Source organism: Catharus ustulatus, chromosome 4 (assembly GCF_009819885.2).
Source record: "Catharus ustulatus isolate bCatUst1 chromosome 4, bCatUst1.pri.v2, whole genome shotgun sequence".
NCBI lineage: Eukaryota > Metazoa > Chordata > Aves > Passeriformes > Turdidae > Catharus > Catharus ustulatus.
The window spans coordinates 11,144,018-11,162,561 of NC_046224.1; the positions used below are offsets into that span (position 1 = coordinate 11,144,018).

At 37.2% G+C, this 18,544-nt stretch overlaps 1 protein-coding gene across 2 annotated transcripts in view; it reads left to right on the top strand.

The window, feature by feature from the left end:
• Positions 1-18,544, top strand: part of SEMA3C (semaphorin 3C) — a 116,812-nt gene that overhangs the window by 71,573 nt on the left and 26,695 nt on the right. For both annotated transcript variants that reach the window (XM_033058802.1, XM_033058803.2), the window contains exons 6-11: positions 2,601-2,691; positions 6,428-6,547; positions 8,360-8,502; positions 10,439-10,553; positions 12,666-12,735; positions 15,370-15,514. In XM_033058802.1, coding sequence (XP_032914693.1) covers positions 2,601-2,691; positions 6,428-6,547; positions 8,360-8,502; positions 10,439-10,553; positions 12,666-12,735; positions 15,370-15,514 — 684 coding nt within the window. The remainder of the gene's footprint in view (positions 1-2,600; positions 2,692-6,427; positions 6,548-8,359; positions 8,503-10,438; positions 10,554-12,665; positions 12,736-15,369; positions 15,515-18,544) is intronic.

An 18,544-nucleotide genomic window follows, 5' to 3' on the forward strand; every position in this document is an offset into this window, starting at 1 on the left:
CGTTTCTCCAGGTCAGTTTGCATGGAATGATCTCAATGACTTTTGGTAGATCCCTACCTGGCTCCAGCTTCCTTAACAGAGAATGCACTTGGAATCACTGCACTTTCAGTCCCACTAAATTATCTAAGAGTAGGGATTGAAAGGCTGGATTTAAAAGCAGAAGCAAGCAGAACTAAGTAAGTAAATCTATCCTTCTGGTTGAAAAATTCTGCATTAACTTATTTTGATGTATTTTGAAACAGGGATCACGTTTCCCCAGCATTGTTCTATTTCTTGAAAAATCATTTAGAACATGAACAGTGATCTCATTTCTCTTTAATGAATGTAATACTCTTTATCATCTTAAGTAATGATATTGCATCCCAGAGAAGTTTGAATCTCATTATTTTAGACCGTTTGTAAATGAGATTGGGACAGAGGGGAGGGTAGGAAATGACATCTCCAGATGATGCAAGATGTTAAATTTCTTAAATGAAAAGTGAAGATACATGACTTGGAAAAGCAGAACCAGCTTCACTTAGCCTGTCTGTATAGCTGCATGCCTATGATCAATTGATTAAATAAACTGCTGTTTCAGACGTCTGGAGTCTGTGGGACACTGTAGGCACTTCATGCTCAAAGCCATTACTGTACAGGCCAACAATAGCATAACAGTTTAAACCCAAGAATTTCCTTCTGAACTCACTGCATATATCTGTGCATGACTAATTGATAGAGCAGAATGAGGAGCTATGTAGTGCTGATGAAACTAGTGAAAATTCATTTTTTCCTCTGCTTTTATCATTTGGCTCTCCATTTGGTACAGTTTTCAATGCACAAAAGGTTGTTTTTGCACGTGCAAAGTGAATATTTTACAAAGCACATCTGTTTTTTTCTAGAAGCTACAAAACCTGACAGAGTTGTATCCAACAATCATAAGAACTGAGCCTGTTTTGCTCTTCTGTCTCCAGGATTCCACATAAGCTCACAAAAATGGGGGGTTCACTGATGAGGCAAAATGTTGCCCTTTTCCCAGAAACAGAGGTTATAAAACAATTAATTTTCTTCTTTGGCACACTTGATACTTTGGTCTTTGCTAATCACTCCCTTAGTCACCCAAATGTATTCTAATGTCAAAGTGAATGCAAACAGAAGGAAGTGTAATCCCTATGTGAAATAATTACAGACTAAATAGCAGTTTAATATATATGAAAATCAAGTGTAATCCTGGAGCTAGTTTAGTAGAAGAGTAATGAGCATTTTGAATTGGTAAATAGGAGTTTAATATAGTAAATATGGATTAGAATCAAGCTGCATAAAATCTAGAAGTAAAAAAACAACAAAGAAACCACCCAAAATCACATTAGAAACTTCATACTTATGTTTTAACATTGTTTAGAGAGCTTATTACAGAAACAATAGATAAAATCTCTGAGATTAAATTAGGCAAAACAGAAGAAGGGGAAAAGAGAGGGGATAATGATATGAAAACTTCCTGCTGCAGCTGTGCATTTGAGCTTGGTGTAATCTTCAATTCACTGGTGCCAAATGGCTGCTTAGGGACTTTGGTATCCCCACTCCCCTGAGATTTACATCAACTGTTAAAGGGAATATAAGGACTTCCTGTCCTTTCTCAAATAAGTAATCCTTCATAAAAGCCTTTCTTTGGAATTTTTATCACCTACATTTTTCTTTTGTATTGTTGAATTTTGGTTATTTGTTCTTGGGTTTTTTTTCTTGCAGTTGTGTCTTTTGGCTTTTTTATTGAAGGTTGGAAGTTTACTGTAGGAGCCTAAGAACAAATTGTGTGGTATACAGTGTGTGGAAGTCGGTGTGTGTTGGGTCAGTGTATCTGCCAGTACTGAATGCAGTTTTTAAGGAATGAGCTTGGGCCTGAGTCATTTCTTGCTGAGCCCACTGTGCTAGTATTGCTGGGAGCCAAGAAGTGAAGAGTTGCACCAAAATGGGCAGATTTTGTAAAAATATTTAGATTGTTTGTGTTTTAAGCTGTAGTTCAAATTTTTTCTACTTTGCTAAATGTATTTCCTTATTCATAAAGTACATTGCATATAACAAATCCCTGTACCATGATTTCTTAAAAAAAAAAATCAGGAGAGATGGTATTGAAGAAAATAAGTGTCATGTGGGGGATTTTTGGAGGTCTGATAGCTCAGTAAAGACAAAATTATTTATGCTATAAACTAATGACAGCTGTCATAGGCGATTTTTATTTTATATGTATTATTGTTCTAGTAGCTTTATTATATTGTCCTAGACAGGTATAAGTACACCAGTATATTCAGAAAATAAATGATAAATAACTTCAAAACCACAGAAGCAATCTCCATGGACATTATTGCAGAGTTCAGTCAACCTATCCTTAACAGAGACAAAGGGAACATTTTTTTGATTCAGTGTATTGAATTTGTAATAAGAGTCTTGAAAATAACCATGTGTCAGTGTTATCTAACAAGGTGATGGAATTCTGAATAGTGCAGGAAAAGTGCCCAACAGAGCACTGTTAATAGAGCATTGCTAATGCTGTGAACAGCCAGGCATAAAAATCAGCTTACATCTAATGGTTTCTGACATGAGAAGTGACACACAGATCTACTTTGCAGGAACAAATCTTCAAGATCGACTCCAAGTGTGAATCGGGAAAGGGACGCTGTTCTTTCAACCCCAACGTGAATACGGTGTCTGTTATGATCAGTAAGTAAAGATACCCCAGGTTGCTGGGGTCTAACCCATGTGGTCATGTGTACGGGGGTTGATGGAATACCCCAAGGGAGCTGGACACAGAATTCAGCTTCCCAGGAGCAGTGCCTTTGGTCTGGCTGATGGGCACAAGGGCTGGGTCCATCCATGGTTCAGGGCTTGTATGAAGCTTAAGATGGGTGGACAAATGAAGTGCAGGAATAAGTGATTGAAAGGGAGAGAGACACAGGAAACAAAAGATTCTCCCTTTTCAAGATTACACATTTTTTCCCAGGAATAGTTTAAGCTTTGCATTACCCTGTCTAGCATTTTTATTTGAATGGTTTCTGACCTTGTTCATCCTAGACAGCACTTGTGTCTTTCTTAATTATTTTTAAAATCTCAGAGTAGCCAGGGAAAGAAAGCCTGAAGACTTCAGATGTTTTGAATTCCATTTTTGTTATCATCGCTGCTGTAGAGGCCATCAACTATCGCAAAACTCTTCATTCTTCAATTGGCTTTATATCCAACCAATTTTTCAATTTTCTTCCGTCGGAAAAGCCAGAAAGTGAAACAATAAAGGATTTCTGCTGTGCTTGTTGCACACCTTCAAGAAAACTCAAAGGGGAAATACACTTTGTGCAACCTAAGTCATCTGTAAAAGATACTTTTTTTTTTTTCAATCAGACGGAGCTGCAAATACATACTCAGTGTAACCCGACCTTTCACATTTGCAGTATGTTCACACACTTCTAGTGCCAAAGCCCTGATTTTTCAACATGTGCCTGCTCCTTGCTGTATTTTTGGCCATGAAGGGAACAGCAGTTGCACAAACTTTTGTGACTTTCTTAGTAGATAAAACTTGTTCCGCACAGGTACTGTGTATTTCACCCAAGATTTACAAGGAAACAATGTGCAGGTTTTCTGCCATTTAGCTTCCTACAAAGCCAATTACATCAATTACATATTATGTGAAATATTTTCTTTAAATTCTTATAGATCTTAAGGGAAGAATAATGCAGTCTATCCTACATGACCTTTCAAAATATAAATTGCCTTTTTTTTTTTTCCTTTTGATTCCTTATTGCCTATATATTTTACAAAAAGGACAAGTGTATCTATTCACAGATATATGAACTGAACACCTTTGGAGAACAGGCAAATGCTACCTAGACATCTCTCTGAACCTTGGCTGCACTTACACCTTTATCTCAACAGTGATCTAGGGCAGTGTTTACAGATACTCACTGTGTAAAGAAAATGTTCAAAGTCAGTGACAGATGAGTCCACTGCTGCTCATTGCCATTGTGGTATTATTAGGTGAAGCAATTGTTTCCTTTCCTTGTTTCTTCTGGATTTTATATAGCAGCATTAAAGACCATTGTTTCTGAATTACTGTAATTGTGCTGAATTGTACTGTAATCTGGTTTTTTCCTACAGCAGATCTGTGGCAGATTTGTTCATTTTAAAAAACTTTTCATTATCTTCCTTGGTCTCTGTTATGTGACTAAGGAGATCTTCCCTCCTCTTTGACTTATTTTTCTTAACATAGTTCATCTACAAAGTTTAAATTTTTCCACAAATGTCAAATTCCTTTTAAAAAGAGTCCACAGATTGGGTTTTATACTTTCTGTTGCAAAGTCCAGTCACTTCAAAAGCGTTAAGCTCTAATGAATTTAGTCTCAGTATCCATGCCAGAACATTTTCTAAGTCTCAGCTCATGTTGTAATGAGGGGACTGAGGCATGGTACTGACTCATCTTTCTGCAGGAGGAATTCCCTCCTGTTGCTTCAGAAGATAGTAAATACCACCAGACCAACAACTCTTCATGAATTAAAGAACCCTTTTTAAAGAAAGTTGCAATTTCTTGACCATTTTGGGCATCATTGGCCTAGAATACAGCAGGAAATCTGATTCACCCTTCAGAAGAAAGTGGTACTATGAAAATAAATTTGAACTTTGTACAATTTGCTGTTGTACAGAGATGCATTTGCATGGAAACAATTAAAAATGTGCTTTTGTGCAATTTGACATTACTAGTGTGCAGGATGCATGCCTCTCTCCCCACCAAGACTGTGAAATATTTATAAAAGCAGACATACCTCATCAGTTCAGTAATTCTCCCCAGTTACAAAGTGCAGTGAGCTCATTGTGCTGTGCAGACCAAATACTGTGTGGAATTTAAGGATTTTACCAGAAGGAAGTGGAACTGATGGATCTCTTCTGATACATGACTAGCAAACAGACATTAGGAATGCCTAAGACATAAGTAATACCATTGAAATGTAATAGGATTAAAATTACATAGTATACTACTGTTGCTGAAGTATGTATGTGCATATGCTCAGGACTGTACATAACATTAGTGAGAACTGTAAACCTGATCTCTTTCCGCCAGTGCGTTTCATAATAAGAATAAAGTTCTGATGGATTGAGGCAAGGAGGCAAGTATACAGAATCACTTATAAATTTGTACAGATGTAACATCATTCTGTCAATATCTGCTCCAGAGGTGAATGCTTCAGCAGCATGCAGCAAATGCATTGCGTAAATCCCCTGTGCATGAATCTTGTCATCTCAGGGAGAGGTGAGAGCAGAAGAGTGGCTGCTGGATGCCCTGCCAGGGTTCAGTTCAGGCTCCAGTTAGCAGCAGAAAAGCACAGTCTCCAGAGTTTTGATTCTCTCATGAGCTTCTCAATAGTCTTCCATGCTGATTATGAACACACACACACACGCACACACACACATGCACAGCATGAAAATAGCCTCAAGTATTTCTTGAGCCTGTGACTCTTGCCAGCTTGACCACACTCTCTGGGTAGTCCAGGAGCACAGACAAAAACATCAATCAAAGGACCCAGCTGTACTGGAATGCATTCAGCCACCACTCCCACTCTGAGAGTTACAGTTTATTTTAGCTACTGTTTTCTACTCTGGGGTTTCATTGTCATTAGTCAGGGGAAATTGCTTGGTTATTCACGGAGTAGAAAATGACAGTATATGTAATTGTAATTATATATATGTATGTTTATGCACACACACAGACTCAAGCACAGATAGACATCCTGACTGATGGGCTGAGTTTTCAGCCCTGCACAGGGAGCAGAAGCTCATGGTTCTGTTAATGTTGGAGTTGCATGTCTCATTCTGCTCAAGTAAAATGACCCTATACGTAGAACCAAGTACACAGAAGGGGACAACTGTTGCTCCATATTACTCTGAGTAAAGTTCAATAATGTGCTTGTCTGGCCTCTGCAATACTGAAGTCAGCTTGAGGCTGCCGGGGCAGCCGTAACAGCACTGCTGGTAAAAATTGGCGCTGATCCACTGACTGCAATGGATATTGTACCAGTTTACAGCAGCAATAAATTCAACCCGGTCACCTCATCTACTTCTGTAGCAAAAAAAAAAAAAAAAAAGAAAAAAATTCTTTGAAGTGCATGCTTAAGATACTGAATGTGATACTTTTTGATATCACCAGCCCTTATTCTGAAGTGGAGCAACTAAACTTCCTATCAAGAACGATGTCCTGTCTATGCAGCTCTGCTGTGGCATTTAATGGTACAGCTCCATAAAGTCTGGATTGCTCTCATGCATTCTAGGTTGAGTCTTTGTAAATCAGAGAAAACTTAATTCCCATGACCCACTATTTATCGGTATAGACTTCTGTGTAAAGAGCTGATGAATTTAAAACAAACTTTTGTTTTCCCCAAAGCCATAATAATTCTCCCTCCATTTCAATTCTTCTCAGATGAAGAGCTTTTTTCAGGAATATACATTGATTTCATGGGGACAGATGCAGCCATTTTTCGCAGTCTGACCAGGAGGAATGCAGTGAGGACTGACCAGCACAACTCCAAGTGGCTGAGTGGTGAGATGCCTTTAATTTACCAGTTTTAATGGGTGTCACAGAGATTCTTCTCTCCTTTGCTTAAAACAAAGACCTTATCTTCTAAAGAGCTTGTCTCTGAAATTTAATTTATGAAGTTGAACCATGAAGAAATGTGTGTAAATACAAACTAGACAATGCACAGATGTAGAGAGATCCCTGCATGAACCAAGCTCCTAGGCCACCCCACCTGAGGGCCTTTTTTGCATTAAGGCTGAACCAAGCTGTTTGAGGGCAAGTGTATGAAAAACCCTTTCCAATGCCAATTGGTCAGACAGTCTGATTTCTAGAAAAGTGCTTTCACCATTAATGAATCACATATTGCCTTAAATCAGTGTTTGATTCTAAGCCACCAGCCTCAGTTAATTCAAGGTAATCCATCCACAGAACATTCACCACCCCTTGCATTCAAAATGTGTGCAGAAAAGTGTCCCACTATCAGAGAAGTCAATAAGGATCATTTCCACTTATTTCAGTGGTGAGGAATTGGTTATCTAAACACAGTAGGAAAACTCATTACTGAATGGAATCACATAACTCTTTGCTTCACTGACATCTCTGTGAAAATTCTCCCTGTCTTACTGATAAGAAGACTTCTTCCAATGAAACCAATTTGAATTAAAATGATGGTCAACCCACTGAGCAGAGATAGGTGTGAAAGTTTATGGAGAGCAACTAGCACAGCAGTTACGGTTTTAAAACACCTTCAGGTTTTTTGTCTTAATATTTTTTATGGTAACTTACTCCTGTCTGGCAGTGACTGCAATGAAATCACATTATTTCAATCACAAATTCACTGTGAAAGGGAGCTATATCTGCTATCTAAATTTTTTTTCTCTTTGTTATACATTCTTACACTTATCTGCCCACCCTAACATGTGCATCCTGAAATGAATTAGAGAAAAAGAACTTTTAAAAATGCCTAATTTCTGGAAAATCTGCTTGTTTAAAACAGGTACTTGAAAGTCCAATTTATTTCCGTGTTCTTTTAGAACCAGAGTCATGACATTTGTTGTATTAATTGAGAATAGACTTACGTGAACAGAAAAATACTGCACCCTAAAGAGAGTTTTCTGTCAGGCATTCAACTTTTGTATCAGATTGTTTCAAACTTTGTGCTGCACTTCAACCAAACAAGCAATCTTGCATGATCATTGAAAAGATAAAGCCTGCAGACAGAGGGGCCATGGCTTCCTTCAGTCAAAGGAGATATTCTGAGGGTTCCTGCCTTTTTATACTTGCTAAGGTTATATATCATTTATATGCTTATTATTATATTTATATGCTTGCTAAGATTATAAATTATTTGCTCTCTCCCTAATTTCCTGTTTCTAGTGTTTTGCACCTACATTTGATTATGTTTACCAGCTCTCATATGAAGTCAAATGCTGTTCAAGCATTTGCATGCACTGCTTTCCACTTCTAGGTTACACAGATTGTTTCCCCCTCTTATTCATGAACCTTGTTATTTCTAAGCTCTTCCAGCTTACTTTATGTTTTGTCTCAATGAGTTTCCTTAGGTGCCCCAGATAACACGCTGATTCTTCTTTCTTCCTCGATATCTTTGAGTCTCTGCAGTAATCTAATGCCATTGTTTCTGGACTGCTCCTCTAAAAATTTGCTGTGAAATAAAATTTGAGGATGCAAACACATACGACTGCCAGCAAGGCATTTACCTGTTGATATTTGCTATATTCAGCACTTCCTTGAAACAGTCAGTAAATGTCAAATCATTTGTTGCTTATACTGATGCATCTTTTGGTTTCATCCTTTTGGTAAACTCTTTCATTTCAGAGCCTATTTTTGTGGATGCTCATGTTATCCCAGATGGCACTGACCCCAATGATGCCAAAATCTACTTCTTCTTCAAAGAAAGACTCACAGACAACAGCGGCAGCACAAAACAAATCCATTCAATGATTGCAAGAGTATGCCCAGTAAGAAAGATTTTGTTTACCAGGTTGCTGGGATAAGCTGCTAATGTGACATGATAACCTAAAAGATTAAATGCTTTGATTTGACAAAATTTCCTGTTTCTATGTTGCCATTCATAATTAAGAAGAGTTGTTACAGAACTCACAGCTAGGGTCTGAACAGGTTATAGATATCTGACTATGCATGTAAGACTGCATTGGGGATTTGTGTATTTCTCTGCCTGAGTCAGAGCAGATATCTGTGTTGAATTTTCAAACTTGCTGTCCTAGGCACAAATAAGGCACTTTATTTTCTTCATACAAATGAACTTTAGGCAATGAAGGCTTTCACACACACACACACATACACACACAAACACTCAAAATATTTAAAGCACATCAGAAATATTAAGCTTTTAAATTTGTGGATTTAACTTTCAAATGCTGTTTTCATTTTTGCAACATCTGTTCTTTCTGCTTGCTTGTATTGATGCCTGTGTGAACCCAACTTTAAAAATGTGCACAGGAAATTTAAATTCAGGAGTTATGGCTATTCCTGGGCAATAATTAATTTTTTTCACAGCACTCCTTGTTGTCTCTATTTCGGGTTTTTTTGTATCTCTAATCAACTGTAGATGAAAAATGATTGAAGCAGTTACTAATATCTATGGTGAAATCAATTTTTTTTTAATGAGAGAAAAACTATAATTGAACAATTGCTTCTAGCTTATTCATTCTACCCTTTGGAAGGCTTCAGACAGTTCATTGTGATTGTTTATATATTCCCTGTCTTTAATTTGGGTTTTCCTTAGAATTTGAGGCTTTGTGATGCTTTTGTGCCTGAGTGTGAAGGTGTTTGTCCTTCTCTGGCAATGTGATTTTTTTCATAATCTCCATTCTCTGTATTTTAGTGAGAGTGTCTAAAGGCCTTTTTGGGTATTTTGCAAGAAGACGTTTCACACTTTTACAGCTGTATTTGGTTTTTTACTGTTATAGTGAAGCCCAGATGATTTTTGAAAGGCCTAAGCCTTTTTAGACTTACACTGAAGCCAGTGGCAGAATCCCAAGGCCAGTGAAAATAAATCTGAGCCAGTCATATTTGTATTCTTGTATACATACCATCTATTCATGTATCAACACCTTTGAGACTAGCAAAATATATTACTCCTGGAAACGCTCCTTGTAAGTCACCCAAAATGTTGGATTACCAACTCCAGCAGCATCAGTGAAACATGAACAGCACTTTACTGAAATCACTTTTCAATAGCTTCTGCATTTTGGTTTTTCTCTTTCCTTGGGTGACATCATGTCATGCAGTTTGGAAGACACTGCTCTTACATAAGGCATTCACCAGCACTGTTAGCCAGGATGTGTCAGCCCAGAGCTGCATCACCTGGTTTGGCAGTCACAGTTCCCACCTTGAACCGTGGAAAACTGGAATGATCCACGAGTGAGCTGTGACCAATCTCTGGATCAAGCTAGCAGGGCTTGCACCAGTGCATAATCAACTTGACCTACACTAGCCACTCTTTCTGAATACTGTTTAGAGCACCACCTCATGTGCCAGCATGGCTTACTAGGTCAGCTGCAGCCATGCAGTCAGGACTAGTCTGGGACCTTCTAGAGATGGCATGGACTTTATCCTGGGTGTCAAGGAGTGATGCAGAGCTCCAGTCACTTCATTTGTAACAGCATACACTGCTGATGCACAACATCTACTGCCCAGCCCTCCAACCCTGCTAGCCCAGCAGAGAAGTTCCACTCAGAAAACTAGTTCTTGGATTTTTCTGCATATAGAATGTTTAGATAAGGGGATTTGGCTTAGACTATCTATTTTTAATATTACATTTACCAGATAATTATCTAGATAATAAATTAACCTGAGAAAAATGTGGGAAAGCACAATAAAATGTTAACTGTGTTTTATTTCTTCTTTTCTGAAAATAATATTCCTTTCCAGAATGACACAGGTGGTCAGCGCAGTCTCGTGAACAAGTGGACAACGTTCTTGAAAGCAAGACTTGTGTGCTCAGTAATGGATGAAGATGGAACAGAAACATACTTTGATGAATTAGGTATCACAATAAACATTCATTAAAATTTCATCTAAATGCTATACCTTGTGCATATTTCATTCTGTTTCTTAGTCAAGCTGTTAACAGTGAAATCATAGCACTAGAAGTCCATGACATAATTCCCCTTGCAGTTTTATGACAGCAAAAGAAAAAAATTCTTCATGAGTCTCTCTGTATAATTATCATTACCTTTGAAATAAAGGTAATTAATCTGACTATATAAAATGATGTATGTAAAGAATTTATATTTGGAAGGAAACATCTTAGTGACTCTTACTATATTGCTACTAGCTTGGATTACAATAGAGAATTTTTAATAACCCTTTGAAACTGTTTCTTATACCACAGTGTAACACACAGCTTTTCCATGATGTATTTTTTCTATTTTTTGATCACAGGGCAGAGTCTTCAGTTTGGTAATTCAAGATAATACTAATAAATCCTGTTACTGGCACCAACAATAGCACTATCCATAAAATAATTTTTCAGGAACCATTCAGTCACATAAATTTTAATTTCAACATGTGAAATACTGTAAATATGAAATGCATAATCTATACAGCAATCACAAGAGGCTTCTTTTCATGAAGGAATTAATAGATGCATATCTTGATGCCTACAGCGCCATTAACAGAAAGTTTCAAATTTTATATTTTCTATAGCTGAGATGTGTAAAATCAGTTATAAATTCAGGTTTTGGAAGATTTGGTATATGTTTTACTATAAATATAAATAATATAAGCACCTGATGTGCCCTGCACTGGGTCTGCATCTGGTTCTGATCTTCTCTCCTTTGTACACTCTTTTTCTTTTGTTGATTGTTATTCCTGATTCCCACCATAGCAAATGGAGTTTGGAGTCTTTTGGAGTTTATATATTGACAGCTGTTTGGTGGACTTGCTTTGGTTCAAGGTTTCAGTGGAACCTGATTGGGCCCAGGAGCAGATCCTGACTTGCTCTAGCTGCAGTGTGCAAGGTGCTTGGAGGACTGATTTTCTGAAGGTCACAGTGCCTCAGCACTGCCACAGCAGCTCATCTTTCAGAGCTGTGATTTACCCACCCCCTCCTCTTCCACAAATCAGTAGGATAACTGCTTTTAGTTTCTTGTATGACAAAATGTAGGACCACAGTGAATAGGAGACAAATGCTCTCAGCATGGGCTCCCAGCACAATTCCCTAGCAAAGAGGAGGAATACAATCACAGCTGGAAATTCAGAAAACTGGGAGAGAGCAAACACATGCTTCTGTGTTCATGTTTAATGCAGGAGAGTATAACACTTCCAGTTCTGCATGGTGAAGTCTTTTGCTTCTGACATATTGAAAAGAATATTTAAAATATTCAGTGGGTTAAATGAAAGAGCCACATAAATTAATGGAAAGCTACAAAATGTATTCTGTGATAAAAAGCTGAAACAGTTCAATCTTTTTTGAGTTGTAAATTAAGTTTAAGAGGTAGCATGATTATAGTTATTAAAAACATTTGTAAGCAGCAACTGTCAGAAATTAAAGTAGTTTTCACTGAAGTGTGAAAAAAAAATCAGCAGATCAGTGGATCAGAGGTAATAGTGGGTAAATTCATTTCAGTGAGTAGGTACAGTGCAACAATAAATCCCTACACAACAGGAGGCGGGAGGTTTACATCTCTCACAGTCTTTACTGCAAAGCTGCCTGCCATTCATATCATGTTGAAAATGCTCTACTGAGGGCACTCCAGCATGTTCTGGACAATAAAACACCTAATTTCCCTGTTTTCGATTACATCCATCTATGGGAACTCTTTGTCTTTAACCAAATGCAACTTTAATGTTTTCCTACTGCTAAACAACCAGCTGAAACAAGGTACAGCTGAGAAAAATGTCTGACATATATCCTGAATGTATTTGAAAATTTTACCTTCTGTCTCCATAAGGCTAGAGGGCATGGAGTTAATTTCCAAATTTGTTTCTGAATATTCGAGTGCTAAATTTGTGCATATATGGTCTGTTCATGTGGTAAGTTTCCTTCCCATTCAACTCTGAGATAAAACTGCTGTTGAGTTTACGAGGAATAAAACCATCAATTAATCTGGAAAATAAACTTTTTCTTACTATTCAAAATGTTTCTTTCTTACAGAGGATGTATTTCTCCTAGAGACAGATAACCCCAGAACAACACTCGTGTATGGAATTTTTACAACATCAAGGTAAACATGGAGATTTGAAAAAAAATACCTGAAATACCTGATTTTCTGTATGAAAACTGAAACTGATACTTTGTGGAGGAGGCTGTGCTGGGCAATTTTGTGTGTTTGTGGTTTGCATGCATGATCTCAGTATCATTGCTGCTGGTATCCATGTCAGAGCTATGCTTCTTGGAGCAAACTGCTTCCTGACACACTGTCAGCTGCCACTGGGAAAACATTTCCATGGAGGGCCACTTGTCACTACTCAGCAGTGGGAAGCAGAATGACTCCAAGCAGTGAATTCATGTGGCATCTGAGAGCACTTAACATCTCCTGAAGAACATCCAGCACCCTGCAGGATCAAACCAGGAATTCTTACATGAATTCACACAAATCATGTCCAGCCTCTCAGCTGGCTGATGATCACAGAGATGGCAAATAACCATATTGGCTTCAGTTGGCTACAAAAGGACAAGCCTACGTGGCATTTGGTGACCTCCTTGCAGCTCCCTGTTGCCAGTCAGCTGTAGTCACTGTCTGGTTTAGAAAGCATTTACTGAGCTCCCAAGGGTGTTGGAAGCACTACATATGAAACTCTCCACAAAGACAGACTGACAGGTGTACCAACAGATTGTTCCACCTCTACATTTATTTTTTTCATTTTTCCTCTTGCCCTCACTACATAGTGTTAACACAGAGTAAAATTTGTTGCTGTCCTCTGATTTCTGATATGCTGCTCTTTATTATTTAACTGTAATTTCTTACATTCAAAGAAGTCTTCTGGTTGGGCTTTTTAAAATTTCCATTTAATTGATTTGATCAAATTAGAAAATTATGTAATTTATTGTTAATAATTCCTTTAATGGCATTTTTTAGTAAAATAATCCTTTCGGGTTTTTTTTCTAGAGTAGACTTCTTTCACTGGGATATAGGGGTCTGTTTACTCAAATATGTAAATATGACAAGAGAATATGATTCTATGATATTTAATTGGGAAAAAAAGCATCACATGACTTGTAAATGTAGGTGCTGTCCTTAATTCCTACTTCACAAAAGGAGAAAAGGATGAGCTTATGTTTAGTAGTGAAACCACACTTATCATTATGTTGGGGGTACAGCATGACTGAACTGGAAATTGTACTTAATTCTGGTATTTCTCAGTGGAAATGAGGTTTGAATCACAGGACCATATAAGGTTACAAAAAAGAGAAAACTTCACTTTTTCCTGGCTCTCAAGCTATTTTCTCTCTCTACTGAAGTTTTTACACATGCATATCTGTTATTGTGAACCACATGGTCTATTCTTGCTTTATTTTTGCTCAACTATAGTTAAATACAGAAACCATATGGATTTTTTACTCCTTAATAGTTCCTTTACCTTCATCTCTGTAGACTTCCAACTCATAACAGTAGCAAGAGAGAAACATCACAGGAAGTAATAACTGCTCGTATTTTTATCTAAATCATACTGAAGGAAACCAAGTAATACTGAACTAAATTATTTTAGTGTCATAATATGCTGTAAATCTAACATAAAACATCTGGAAAGACTAAATTTATTTCTCAAAATCTATTAATACCTAGTAAAATTTCCACACATACCATAATCCATCTAAAAGGTTCATTCTACTAATCCATATATAACTGAGAGCGATGTGGATTTCACTTTTGTTGTTTATACACAATGTATAATGTTTTCAGGCCTTTTTGTGGAGTGTTTTTCCTTCTTCAATTGAAAACAGTTACTTGGATTATCTTCATCCTACAGTTAACACCAGGCAGATTTTAGACTGTCTGGAGTTTCCACTTTTTAAAAATAAATACCACAAGTCTTGCATGCAGTGAAAGGAAAAATGAAGGAGTTCATTCACTGTAGTCAGCCTTAGCATCAATCTGGAAATATTTTCCCTAGTGCCCTTCATCATCATGGGGTGATGGAGACCATTCAGGGCTTGTGCTACCTGGACCCCTGGCTGAATCTACAGCAGTGAGAAGAACATGCCCTTTTCTTAGACAAATCCCTTGGTTCTCCTCAGGAGGCTTCGAACTTTGGTCTTCATAAGACCAGTTTTATGGGCAGATTTGAGGACTGTATGGGAGTAATTCTTTACAGCTGCATCATGTCCCCATTTTTTGCAAAGAAGCTGGAAACTGATTATAATAATCCAACCAATTGTAATTGCTCTGGATGTTTTGATTAATATTTTAGCCATGTATTTTAGGAGGCACATGGAGGTCTTGTGGTTAATATACTGGTAGGGAGTTCTAGAAACCTGTGCTGAGCTTGGCAGTAGAAAGTTTATAAAACTCCTGCCACACTGAAGTCAGCAATATTTTTGCCATTGATTTAACTAGAGCCAGATTATATTTCTTCTATATTTAGCATTAGGAAATCTTCTTATTGCACCAGTAGGGTAGCGCCTGCCTCTCTCTTTTTTCAGTTCACTGTTCAGAAAGGTGCTAAGTCTTAGGAAGTTGTGGTGAATATTGGGCAACTAGATTAATTGATTTAAAATGTTTTAAATCCATATAAAAGCAATGAATTGTATAAAATATTTTGTTAGAGGTATCTTTCATCATTGGACCATGCAAAATTATGGGAAAGCTATAAAAAAGTTGGTAGACTGCAATGCTAACTTTTTTCTTGTCTTCCAGCTCCATATTTAAAGGCTCAGCCGTGTGTGTGTATCATCTGTCTGACATTCAGACTGTGTTCAATGGACCATTTGCACACAAGGAGGGCCCAAACCACCAGCTGATTCCATATCAGGGCAGAATTCCATACCCACGACCTGGCACCGTAAGTACAAAGATGTTTATTCAGTCTTGCCAATTGCTTGTCTTTGTTTAAGGCATAAATAAATATTATTTATTCCAGGAGAGAAGTCTCTATGTGACTGTGACAGTTACAATCCAAAACTATTTTATTTGCTTTTCAGTTGCCTGCAAATCCATTTTGTGGGTACATTTGAGCAAAATGTAGCTAAATAAACAAGCATGCAAAGACAGCATTGTTAGTGTGTTCCACAGCCTGGATCCAAATGTCTGTAAGTCTGTAGTAGGAGATTTAGAGGTTTCTGGGACTTGTCACCTGACTGAGTCATACCCTGCCAGGTTCTGAATCTTAGAAGAGAGACCTAGAAATAAATGCATTTTCTTGCCATTCAGTTCACCGTAGTCTTCCTCGTGAGGATGCTTTTTGTATGCCTTGCTTTCAGGACTTTCTGTCACTGTATCAGAGTAGTAATAATCTTCCAATAAATTCTGTACACGATTAGACCTAGCTCTGTTTCCAACTTATGTAAAATTATCTCATTAAATATTTTAAAGAAAACTATTGTTTCTTCTTACTTTTCAACTTCATGATGTATAAAAATTGCTGTTAATGCACTTTTTCTTTTTCATATTTGCTTACTTAACTATTCATAATTTATATTTAGCAGAAATGTGACATTTAATATTTCAAGCTTTAATGAAGAATGTATGAACTTTCTCTAGAATCATATCTGAATCCATATTTGCTAAATGAAGTATGGTAGTGTGGGGGTATGTTGATTTCTATGAAGTCTTACAGTTTCTCAAGTATCAGAACGAAATAAGTATGCAGAGAATCATAAGTTATCTCTCAATAATGCAGCTATATTTTTTTTAGATTAATACTTTGTTGCTTTTCCATTCATCACAGGAAATTAAATTTTATTTTAATTTTTACAGTCCCTGTGAGAGCCTTTAACCATATCACTATTTCAGTCTGATTTGTCTTTGTGCTGCAAAATCTTGTTCTTTTTCTCTCTCCTACGAGGAATAGCTCAGATACATAGAATAGCTCTCCCTGCATTTTAGTGCAGTTGTTGCTGGCTGAAAGAGTTAGGACTTTACATTCCTAGATCTCTTGAATTAACTAATCAATACCTGACATTCCACCAAAGTGTAATGCTAGCATTAGTCTTTCCTTGCAATTAATTCATACAGCTCTAATCTCATGAGTTCACTGAGGCTTTAAAAAGAAAAAAAAGACCCATTCAAACAGGAAGTTTCACACTCCTGTGATTAGTCACATTTCAAAGTTTCTTGCTGCTTCAGAGTATTTTGTTCGTATGTGTTTCCTTAACCACTGCCATGTTTTTTTTGGTTCACCTCATGGAGGCTTCTGAGGTATTCCAGATGGGCCTAAGGTAGTTGGGGAGCACAACAGAAAGGGGAAAAAAAACAGATTTGGATTTAACATGGCGACAGAAATTATGTACACTTTCCAGATATGGCAATGAGCTCTGAATTGGAAGATAAATTTTTAGATCACAGCGCATGGAGATTCCTTTAGATGACCATTACTGGTTTTTGGATCACTGGCTTTTGTGTGCTTCCACGTGATTCAGCCACAACACAGTATCCTTAAGTCATATTTTCTAAGATGGAATTTCTTTGGCTTTGCCTTTATTTCACTGCCAAAAAAATTCCACTTTTCAATGTGTGCCACAAACTTTATTTTTCATTTATATCAAAACATCTTTGAAAATCAAGACATGGGGAATTTTTGCTCCTCAGAATTTGTGCTCAAAGAGTTAACATGATTAGCCATGTTTGCAGTCTGTGTGGCTAGGTCTTCTCTCTGGCATGTACTTTTTTTGTAACCTCTGGGATGCTGGACTAGACAGTGATGCTTTTTATATGACAAGGAAAATCCTACTTTGCAGTTGCCTAAAGAGATATTCATGCTAAACCTCTGGATAGAAATGAAAGTTCATCATGTGTCAGTACACTGGATAAACAATGGAAAGGCTTCAGTGCAGCTTCAGTAGGATTAAATAAAGCAATGGATTCTTCTGGCCATGATCAACTCAGCAGTGTTTGGCTGGCCTTCTCTAAATACCAATGGTTTCTTATTTCTCCACAAGCAAAACTTACTTATGGAAAAAAAAATACATAATTGGCAGCTTGCTACTAAACTCAGTGATGTTTGAGGGTAGTTTCCATTTTTCAGTGTTTTCAGAAATAGTTTTTGTACCTACAGCATTTTGGGGAATATGCTGTAAATTAAAGAATTCTGATTATCAATCATGAACAAAAAAATGTGTAGACAAGTTCTTGAATGAGCTGTGAAGGATACCCATTCAATCCTTGAAGGAAAGGGAGAGCTTACAAGTTTCATCAGTATCATCTTTTGCTTGTCACTGGTTTAGCAAAAGAATTAATTGATTAAAGATGTTTGTTAAGGCTTTGCTCGGAACAGTGGTATAATGTAAGTTTTTAGGGTCATGCTGGTGTGAATCATAGCACAGACATTTTTGCAAGAAGTCACAGACAAAAGTCTTGTGACTCCAAGTCATAAATGGAAGGGTTGAAGGTATCAGAGAAAGACTTTTAATTGAGCTATGTGAGACAGGAAAGTTTAAGTTGAACTGTTTGTGAAACAGAATCCCTCTTGAAAGGAACTGGGGTCTGGCAGAGCACTACCAAGTAGAATAATCTTGCTAATGATGAATGCAGTTCTTTTTCAAGCATTTGTTGCTAATCTTAACAGATAGTTCCATACATTTTCTGGCATGTGGATGCATATGCCAGAGAGGGTAAAGTAAGTGAGATAATAAGAATTCAACTTTGTGAGCAATCCTAGAGCATTAACATATAGCATTATTTCTAATGAAATTTCTAATGAAAGCCAAAACAAAACCCTTTGGATAAATATGAGCCCAGAAAAAATAAATCGTCAGGGATGTAAGATGAGAGAAACAACCCATGTCTGAGCTGAATTGTGGTTCTTCTTCTGGAGAGAACTGATGCCAGAGCAATTTAAAGAGCTCCTACCAGAGCTGTTCTACTTTGTATAAAT